The 11,256-nt window shown below is 38.0% G+C and overlaps 1 protein-coding gene across 2 annotated transcripts in view; it reads right to left on the reverse strand.

The window, feature by feature from the left end:
* Window positions 1-10,021, reverse strand: part of acsf3 (acyl-CoA synthetase family member 3) — a 31,257-nt gene extending 21,236 nt beyond the window's left edge. Inside the window, exons 1-5 of one of the 2 annotated variants that reach the window (XM_055045209.1) lie at window positions 9,980-10,021; window positions 8,414-9,229; window positions 5,857-6,012; window positions 2,084-2,238; window positions 223-368 (exon numbers count right to left, since the gene is read on the reverse strand). In XM_055045209.1, coding sequence (XP_054901184.1) covers window positions 223-368; window positions 2,084-2,238; window positions 5,857-6,012; window positions 8,414-9,211 — 1,255 coding nt within the window. In that variant the 5' untranslated portion in view covers window positions 9,212-9,229; window positions 9,980-10,021. Of the gene's footprint in view, window positions 1-222; window positions 369-2,083; window positions 2,239-5,856; window positions 6,013-8,413; window positions 9,230-9,920 lie in introns of both variants that reach the window. The other variant, XM_055045208.1, reaches the window with a different exon arrangement.
* Window positions 10,022-11,256: the final 1,235 nt, after the last annotated feature.

An 11,256-nucleotide genomic window follows, 5' to 3' on the forward strand; every position in this document is an offset into this window, starting at 1 on the left:
TCTGACTTTTTTTTTTTTAGCAATTCCTCACTTTTACTTCTAGAACCTTTTAAATGTTCTGAAGACAATTTGTTCAACAGTAAAAAAAGACAAAACAATCCCCTATACTTAAATTTTTTTATGAATGAATTTACAAAACTACAAATGCAAGTATTCGAGGAACTTTGCATGTCTAAGACAATTTAATTAAAAGAGCAAGTGGACGCAACCAAGCCTCCGTACCTGCGATCCGCGGACCCTTCAGAGGGTTGGACAGTGCCATGCCGATCTCGGTCATGCCGTAGCGTTCCAGCAGCACGTGTCCTGTGATCTCCTCCCAGCGCTGCAGGGTGGGCAGAGGCAGAGCAGCTGAGCCTGAAACCATCAATCTGATAGAAAGGGAAAAAACAGAAACCTCCAAATAAAGGTATCAATTTCTCAGGGGGAAATGACATATAAATTACAGCAGGACAAGGAATAAAATATTGTCAGCAGAAAAGGCAATAAAATAAAATGAAATCAGTAGAAACAACTAAACAAATAAATAACCAAACGGTATGGCTGCACTATGGATTTAATAAAAAGAGCCTAAGTCTTAGTACAGAAGCTAATAGCGTATACTCTACATGCAGCATTAAGACTAACAGTGTACTGGTAATTGTTTCCCCTTTAATCCTAGTTTCTGTCAATGTGCCTGCAGCAGCTGTTTTGATGAAGGCTCATTGAAACAGTTTAAGGAACTCCACAACCCTTAAATTAATTGGAAGCACCAATTAATGACAAAATGTCACCCTTACTGTGCAGTAAATCAACCAAAACTAAATCAGCTCAAGTATCTAAGAAGTTAAAAAAGATGACAAACTTTGAGTCAATATTGGGCATACTACTGTAATATCAATAAGCCGCTGCTTTTTTCACATGCTTTGAATACTGTGATACGGCTAATATACAGCCCTTTACCAACAGGTTTGGAAAGGCTGGACTGCTGCATGATGAAGAGGACAAGCTAATGGGAGAAGTTGCCCCCAGAAGAAAGTGACCCTGAGAGCGACAACAAAAGAGAGTCCAAAGAAATGTGAGTCTGTTGAATGCTCACACTGAAGAAGACTTCACAATAATGCATATTTCTGTTTATATCGCAGAGTTAAAGAGAAATTATTGTCTCCCAAAAAAGATTTACGAAGTACACTAAGAAATTTTTTTCTATGATGTATGTTGAACCATGTTAATTTATAATAGATAAAAGAAAGAAAAAACACAACTGACTCGACTGACTGGGTTAGTCACAACCGACTGGGTTTGAGTCTTCCAGAAAACAGTGGAAGAGTGTAATAAGGTGAATTAAACAGCAATGATTTGAAAATATCTTGAATCTTAAAATTCAAGTAAAAATAGGATGGACTTGTTTTTGGTGTTTCTCTAAAATAAATTTTTACAAATGTGAAAAAACAGGCTGCAAATGGAATATAATACAGAGAAAAACAGCTCACAAAAACTTTAATTACACTTTTGTAAGTTAACTGGATATAAAATGGGGGAAAGAAATATGTCAACAACAAACCAGTAATTTATTTATTCCTATGCTATGCTATGCAGACACCCAGTCTGCACCAGTGAAGATTCAGTCATCTCAGCTTGCTGAATGCTTGGAGAGGCTGACATGCCAGCGGCAGTCCAACCTTTTTCTGATTAACCACAAAATAACTAATTGACCACTTGAGGGCACTCAGACACTGTGGATGGGACATTGACCTTTCAGTCACTGATAGGCTTATGATCAATTAGCCAGAAAAAAAAAAAAAAAAAAAAAAACACAAAGAGACCACAGAAAAGCATAAACGATTTTGTCTTCATGGAGAAGCACAGTATTTAGTTTGTAGCTAATTCTGACCCAGATGAATTGTTCATATAAAGAGGAGGCGTCATTACACATGGCAGGACTGGATCTTTTATTAATTGTTTTCAATTCCTTCCAATTTGGACGAAGGTAACAATAATTTCACATTAACTAACGTAAAAAGATAAGAAAGCAGGTTTATATTTTCTACAACCTTCCAACCTTTTTGGATAATAATCAGTTTTAGACGATCCCAAGATAAAGTACCTGATTCTCTCCTTGCAAACTGCTTTGACAAAATCCTTGACACGAGGCTGTGTGAAGTGCTGATCATAGTACTGGATGAGCTTTGAGTAAATAGTTGGCACGGCCATGAACACATTAACCACTGGAGCCTTGAGGCTCAGGAGCATCTCCCACACCTGGGGACACAGGGAGAGAACGAGTCAGGCCGAGATAAGGAGAATGCATTGCTGAAAAGGGAGAAAAGGAAAATGATAAGAAAAGGTTAAGAGAGAAGCAGCGACTGCAACAAAGGGGCAATGAAAACTAAATTATAACATCCAGATTTATTCCATTAGTGCTGCAGAAAAAAAAAATACATTTTTTTCCCTTTCATTTGATGTAAATGGCAGAGTAAAGTCCACGGCAGCCACATATTAAACCTGTCAACACAATGTCAGAAAAAGACAAAAAAAGTCAAGCTTTGTAAAGGTCAGGAGGAGGGAAAACGGCAACTGCTGAAGGGCAGAGCAGCAACAACGACCAAAACAAAGACCTGCTGTACCGCCACTTTCAACAAATGGGTGACGTTAAGAATGTCTGCATTTTAATATAAAAGGAAAATCTGCCATAATGCACACTAAAAACCAATAATGTAGATGTTAAAGAATAGACGCCTAAAAAAAAACACTTAATAGAGGCTTTATATCAGGTATTTGTTGGCTGAAAAGCAGTTTATATACTTTGTGAATTTTGTCAGACCACTTATTGAATTCATAATGATGTTAGAATGATTTACCAATAATCAACAGAGTTTAATTACTCCAATCCCAATATTATTTCATCAGGAAAGTTTAATTTTGATATTTAAGTGTCAGAGAACAAAAGTATTGATTTATTTTTACACTCACAAATATTAAGATTTCTTTTTCATGTGAGCCTTGATGGCTGAACGGCAACATGATTTAAACTTGGGTGAAAAAATGCTGAACCACATAACTGACTGCGAAGCAACACTTTAACATTTAAAATACACCCACGAAAGGTTTGGCTATCAATTCATCTTCATCACTCGTGGCAGTCATTTTATAGCTGCCCACAAAAATCCCTCTCTAACTTTAATGGAAGACATACACATTTTGAAATGCCTTTTGAATATGACAAAAGATCGCTTTCTCCAAGTATACCCTGAACATCTGTGAGGATCCAGCAGCGCAGGAGATGGAAGGTCAAGATGAAGAACAGCTTCTCTGAAGTTTCTCTCCTTCTGTAGGAGAAGAATGCTCCTCCTTCACTCCCCTCTCATTTCACTTTACTTATCTTCGCTTCTTCTGTGTTCATTCTCCTTTAATTTCCCAAGTGCTTCATCTTCATTCCCCTCTCCCTTCCCTGACCCCACATCCTTCCCTCATATTTTTTTTTCTCTCGCTATCTAACATTCAGTTACCTTCTCTCTACATTTTGTAATTTCTTGCTCCGCTGCCCCTGCAGTCTCTCCCATATACATACCTGGATATGTACTCACACACGGAAAACGCAGACTCTCCTATCATCACTTCCACTTTCAGTGACACCAGACACTCTGTAATGTGCTTCCACTTTTTTCTTCAAATAACCGCATCATTGACTCACCTAGTCTATTATCCATAAAACCTCACCTGAGTTTTTTTTTTTTTTACCTCTAATAAACAACTATAACAAAAACATGAAGAATAAGATATGTTGATATCATCATCAGAAGCTGATCTAAAAGCTGAAGAGCATTAAGACTGAAACTGTTCCCATACAGAGGGGAGAATTATCAACTGAGCGTGCTCTGACCACTCTGGGTGGTGTCTGTCAAGTGCATTGGAGCGCTTCCACCAAGTTCACACCAGAGGGGAGGGGAAAGTAATTTATGTCTATCAAGGAGCTGGTCTCCACCTCGGGAACGACATCTACTGAAAACCCAAAGCTGCAGCCTGCATCCTAAACAACATTGCCTTGTTGAAAGCTCAGCTTTGAACGTGGGAGCCCAATTCAACTCAATGTCAGTTCACCAAAAATGGACCCGTTCTAGGACAAGCTGCTACAGTTTGGAATAATGTTTTATACTTGCTACTTTAGATTTAACCAAAAATGTACAACCAGTTAAGCGCTTTAGAAATGATTAGTCTTTCTAATTTTCTCCACTGCTTTGAAGATGCAAAGTTGCAAGAAGTATTTCTGGAACTTTCAAGATCGGCTTCCTTTTAATAAATACTGTCACTGTCTGGCAGTGCAGCAATCAGGATTGTTGTCTGAGTATCCAGGAGAGCAGCAGCGGATTCACCTTCAGAAGTGGAGCATTATGGCTTTTGCTGTAAAGTGAAACCATAAAAGCCTCTCATGCAGCCGCCAAAATTCGCCTCACAGGTGGGGGCCGTGGCCCCGCCGGGCGTAGGACATCCCAAAGGCTCCGAGCCCAGAGACCCACCCCACATCAGCAACAATGTTGACAAGAGCAAAAGCCTCCCATCACCACCAAGTGAAGGATTAAAGAAGCAAAAACATTTTTCTACATTTGTCACATTTGAAATGTAAGTTTAGCTTTTTTTCTGAAATAAAAGCTTTTTTACATTATTATTGATTACCTGAGACTGACAGAACAAATACTTATTTAATTTCTCAGGTTTTTTTCTTCTTTATTATTATTGTTATAACTGTCATTATAATTTATTGCTTTCATCTTTTATTGATATTCCGTGTTTTATGGTGAACTGTTTGAATATTTTGCTGCCTTGCACAGAATGAACTGCACTGGGCACTGTGATCAGACCTCCAGTCCAGCTCTGAGGGATGGTATACAGAATATAGATTCAGACATACAAACTTGAGTTGGACTACAGACAGAGTAGCTCAGGGTTTCCAGGCTGAGTGCTCATAAATCATTCATCAAGGCTACTTTGTAAAAACTCTTTGCTTTTAGGAATGCATTGCACCGACTCCTTATCGCTGCGTCTTCTGGAATGTCTTATATCTCAGCACCTGCTGGGATTATTATAAAAGGTGCTGTTCTCCTCATTCTGTTCTGTGACAGTACATTTGTTTTATTTAATTACAAAATAACACACAGTGGGATTTTTTTCAAATATAATTATTATTTCTAAGTTAAAATTGACTAAATTTAATAGATCACTCTGCTGCTCAGGTTAGCCTTCAAAGAGCTCACGGCATACAGAAAACTATTATTCTCATTATCAAAGTACTGGAACTTCAGGTGCGAATAAAAGTATTTTTCTAATAAGAAAAACAAAACTAGACGTGCAGATCTAGTTTTGGTTGGGAGAAATAACTGATATCTGCAACCGTGTTTCTTTGAGTCAAACCCTTCTTTGGCTATTTCAAAAAAGAATTACGCTTGTTTTTATCAGAAAAGATGCAAGTAACCTATTTTAAACCGACTCCTACCTACACACACATACCTCACCCCTCTTTCAGGGCCAAATAAGCACTATCATCCTTCAATGTCATCTCATCGATTGATCTGCTGCTTAAGCCCCTGCCGTGAGTCGGCATTGGTCACATACAAAACCACACAGGGCAATTCATCACTGAGCACCGACCGCTTAGTCTGACAGCCAGGAGGAGAGCAGGAGGAGAGGGAAAAGGAGGAGATGCTTATAAAGGAGAAGAGGGAGAAGAGATGAAACGAGGACAAGTGGGGGAAAAAATAAAAATGAAGAGTGAAAAACAAAGAGTGACAGAAAAAGACCCGATATGAAAACCTTTGAGAATGCTTAAATGCAGAATTATATAACAGCGCACAGAGTTAAAGTGTAACTTAAAGAGGTTCAGACCTTCTGTGGCTGGAATTCAGAAAGCATGACGCAGGTGGCTCCCACCCACAGGGGGCACAGCAGCTTGTTAACGATGCCGTGAACGTGGTGGAGTGGCAAGGTATGGAGGATGATGTCATCTTTAGACCACGCCCACTCAGAAACCAAACACTGGACCTAAGAGGAAGGGACAGAGAGAAAATCAGCATGTCAAGATTTATACCAAAGCCACAGACATTTACAACACTAACCCCATGTAAGGTGATATATATATATAAAACAAAATAGTGCACAAATGCTTTAATATAAACTAGAAGAGATTAACAGCTTTCATGCCTTACTCTCATTAGTCTTTTAAAAAAATCCTACATCTATCTAAGAGACAAAGTGTGTGTTGAGCATTCAAGTGGATGAACAGAATAAATTTAATTTACAATAGAGAGTGAACAATCTCTATGGCTGTATCTTGAAAGTTCTTTCAAGATACAGTAGATTTCTTTAGTCAACATCTTACTTGAGTGTCTTGTAAATCTATCTGGTGGTTTTGATCTCTAATCTTTCTAAACTTCTTCTGTAAATGTACCCAAATTTCATCCGTTGTGTGGAGAAACGCCAAGTCAAAGCCACAAAGTCCAGGAAGGCTGTTTTGGAGATTAAATTATTACTCAATCTTTGAAGCAGATATTTATCACAACGTTATGTGCAAAATGTAATAGTCATCTTTTATGTCATGGAAAGGAAATGACTATACCACTTCATCTCAGCACGAAGCCACAACACTGTAACAGCAATAAGAACAAAATTATAACCAAGCATTTTCAAAGCAGTAGTCGTAATTTAATCTGTCTTTAACTCGTCTTTCCAGACTAATGAGAACAAAGGTTATTTATTTGTCTTGAACTGTACATGATCGATCACAATACCACTTCAAATGCAAACCGGCAGATTACAACTGCAGAATATAAAAGCTAGTAATATTTAATATTTAACAACTTAATTTAATTTGTTCCTTCAGTACCACAAGCTTTGGAAAATGAAAAAGTATTGTTTGGTGAAGGAGAGAGACAGCAACAGATCTCATGATCAGTCGCTGTCCACCTCTGATACTGGCAGCATAAACGGTGCATTCGAACTGGAAAACTGAGCTGGTAAAATATCTTCATCTCCTTGTTGCAAGCATAACATTGCTTGTTTTCTACAAGAGCCGAATAAAAAATATTTGATATTTAAAGAAACACTTGTTATATTTCTGGATTTTGGGCAACAACACAAACCATCTACATCAAAGTGAAGTATTACACACACTAAAAGGATTAATTTTCAGCAGTTCCTGGTAACACTGATGACATTTTGTGCAGCGCCTCATGATGAAGTAACATCTTGCACCAGGACATTGTCTCAGTGCCTCTTTGTGATTCAAGTAACGTAATTGCAGGCTTTTCAGCCGTCTACTTTTCATTGCCGTCAAGACTGTAAATGCAAAAGCCAGGAACACTAAACTCAATATGTCTTAATTCAAATTAATTTACCAGCAGCACCTTCCAAGAATCCTGACAACCTGATGGTCTTCACTTCCAGGAAATCAATCACTCACTAATTTTTCTGGGACAGTCAGAGACAACCGTTGCTCTGCTTCTATTCATGATGATTTCATTAAGCAGGCCCCTGGACAAATAGGTCTGATTGGACAGAACTATTCAGACCATTTCTCTGTGGACCCTCAATGGCATAAACACATAATTCTAATGAGAGTTTCTGAATGTTTGTTTCATTAAAAAAAGATGGGAGATATTCCTAGTTTTACTCTGAATTGAGCAACTTCTGCAACTTATAAACTAAGATCTGAAGAGACATGGGTGTCCCCACCTCTGACTTTGCTGTTTAGATAACAATGTTTATAGAGAAATCTGTCAATTATGAAAAAGATAAATTTGCACAATAAAACCTATTACATAATCCATACTGTAATTACAGTGGATGTATCATGAGAATCCTGTGATAAACCACAGCAGACAAATCAGTAAAATCTATTTCTAATCACAGTTTTCAAAGTTGAATGTGTTTCTATTGTTAGTCTTTAACACCATCATTCTTTTTACTGATATGTTTTGTTGATGATCTGAAACATTTAAAAATGGTAGAGAAAAAGAAAAAAAAACAACTTATTTTGACCGCACTGATCAAGATCTTACCATCTGGGACTCAAGACAGTGATCTGCAATTTCAGTCCTTCAGTTCAACTGTTCTGCAACTATAGGATGCATTCCAGCTCTAATATTCCTAAGTCAAATGAATGATTCATGGCCAGGCCTTTGCAAGATCTGCTGACATGCCAAGGAGGTAACTCAGGATTTGGATTCAGGTGTGGGAGCTGAGATGGATCCAAAAGTTACACGACAGTGGCATTTAGACACTAGAGTTGCTGATTATTGTTGTAACAAAACAAACATTTTATTTTCTTTTTCATACAAATTTGTTAATTCTTTTATGATACTACGTTCAATAAAGTCAACTTTAAACTCAAAAGCAGATTTGTGATGAATGCAAATGAATAAAAGATTCATAGGTGACTAACTACCATTGCTTGGATGCTGCTGTGTGTATGCAGAACCCCTTTGGGGCGGCCCGTGGTACCACTGGTGTAGATGATCATAGCCGGTCGATCAGCCCAGTCCGTTTTGGCGTTCTCCTCTTCTCTTGAAGGTATACCAATGTCATCTAAAGTGTCCAGGTCCGATGTAGGAGGGAGGGTTAGACATGGAAGCCCCAGCTTCTGTGCCAGCGGTTCAAGGGTCTCTGCATAAGGATGTGCCGCCACCAGCAGTGAACTCTGGGAATCAGTGATCACGTACTCCAGTTCTGAAAGAGGGTGTTTTCGGTAAAGTGGTACCGCCGTGCCACCACTCATCCAGGCTGCCCACTGTGCCACCACGTAGGAAGCATCATTTGGACACAGGAAGGATATTCGTCTTCCGTCAAGACATCCAAAGCCAGAATTTAATGCTGCACTGATTTTACTGGCAAGACTTAAGCTCCTGCAGTACAGCTGCTTGTAGCTGTGACTCCCATTGCTGTCTACGATTGCAAGCGCTTCCCCAAACCCAGGAGCTCTAGAAAAGACAGGCCTCGTATTTGTCCTTGAGGACGGTGCAGTAGTCCATCTGTAAGTGCTTTTTTGAACTGGAAATCCCAGTGCCCACAATCCTGGATGTAAAGGGTGAATCCTTTTGGAGTAACTTGCTTTCCAGTGAAGAATGGTCCACCGTAGAGGGTGTTTGGTGAAGGTAAGCAGCTCTGACAGCATGTTTAAAATATATCCTCTCAAAACCCACTGGAGTTTGCATGTCAAGACAGCTCCATCCACAGCATTGACCATCTAATCTCAAACATCAACCTGGAAGATGAGAAGAAAAAAATCAACATTTGTTTAAATTTAGCAGAATCAAAATATGACTATTTATTCTGAGCTTTTACCACTTTGATTTCTTAGGAGTATTTTATTGTAAAGACAAAAGAGGTATAAAATAAAAGCTTAATAAACATGAACAGAAGATCACAATGAATTTATAACCATGCTTCTGCTCTTTTTACACATGAATTCTGTGTGACTGCAGCTGCTGTGAGGAGCAAATGAACCAAATAAAGCAATTTCAACGCACAAGGACATGAGTTATTTCTCCTAGAGTGTTGTGTGATGCTAATAGAATGAAGGCGATTTATTTTGTGGAAGCCTTTTTTCAGTTTTTAAAAATGTATTTATACATTTTTTTGTTTGCTGCAAACCAATTTCCCCTTGGGATGTGAATAAAATGTTGAAGATCATCAGTCTTACAGCCGTGGAAGCAACAACATAATGTATCAGAATTTTCTCGGTCGGTGTTATTATTATGCGGTCGCTATTAAACGTGACAGTGAGAAAACAACAGAGGAGCAGCTGCGCTTTTAACCTGTCAGTACCAGAGCTGTGCCCAGTGGAGGTGACACTAGCAAGTTTTATCTGAACCTAAACAATTATGGACGGCAGGAAGACGTCATTCCCACAGAAAACTACATTTGAATATTGCGTAAGGACTTCGGGAACCCACCCATGATCACATCTCCGGAGACAAAACGTTTATTGTTCAATGTTTCACCCTCAACTTACCCCACAGCGAAGTGAAGGGCGGTGCAACGCCAATAGGTTGTCGGTAGGAAACAAGCAAACACGGAACCATTCATTTGTAGTGAAAGGAAATTTGCACATATTATTCAAGTATTTTGTGAAAAATAGGTATAGATAGATAGATAGATAGATAGATAGATAGATAGATAGATAGATAGATAGATAGATAGATAGATAGATAGATAGATAGATAGATAGATAGATAGATAGATAGATAGATAGATAGATAGATAGATAGATAGATAGATAGATAGATAGATAGATAGATAGATAGGTGGATGGATGGATATAGAGAGACTATAGAAAACTTTAGAAAAGGACATACACAGAATACTCATCAAATTAATCAAGAAATTTACCTTGAAAATAAGAACTTAAATATTTTATTTTAAAAAATGTAATTTGAAGTTCATTCTTGCACTGTGTTTTTTTCAGCAGAGTAATAAACTCTGAACCACTGTTTCAATATATGACCTGCAGTCACCCATGTTTGGCCTGACATCCTCAAAAATGAAAGATTGATATCAGCCTAAAAGCTCAAGTCATAGGGGGTTAGATAACATGTCACATGTGTCATGCCTTGCAACTTGATGCTGTATTTTCTTTACTAGTTCCTGTTCCTTTCCATAGCAGTGCCTAATTTCCAAGTATCACATTCCTTTAATCATTTTCATATTTTGTCATGTTACAACTGACTTCAATGTGTTTTTTGGTATGTTAGGTGATAAAACAAGACATAATGGAAAGTGGAAGAAAAAGGCTACATGGTTTTCAAAATGTTTTACCAATAAAAATCAGAAAGCTATTTGTTTAGATGTGTTTGTGCACCAAACCCTTTTCTTTGATGCCCCCAAATCAGATACAATGCTACCAACTGCCTTCAGAAGTGAATACATATGGTCTATGAAGGGTTTGCTGGAGAACATAAGTAAACAAACATGATTATGCAGATCAACAAATACATCTCAGTGTCTAGGAAAAAGTTGTTTAAAATTGGCTAAGAAATAAAACAATGTCCAAAATTATCCAAATTTTTATTTCAATGAAACTAAAACCAAATTTAGAAATGCAGGAAGCCTTAAAAAACAAAACTTTTTGGCCTCCAAACTGCCAAAAAGTTTAGTTTTCTGTGTGTGGCAAAAAACTAAACTGTCTTCTCCCTGAACATATCAACTAAATGGTTAAGAAAATGGCTGAGGAGCACACTTGCAATATTTGCCACACTTCAATAACATTGCCATTTAATGTTTTAAGGAGTA

Source organism: Poeciliopsis prolifica, unplaced genomic scaffold, assembly GCF_027474105.1.
Source record: "Poeciliopsis prolifica strain line A6 unplaced genomic scaffold, Auburn_PproV2 SCAFFOLD021, whole genome shotgun sequence".
Taxonomy (NCBI): Eukaryota; Metazoa; Chordata; class Actinopteri; order Cyprinodontiformes; family Poeciliidae; genus Poeciliopsis; species Poeciliopsis prolifica.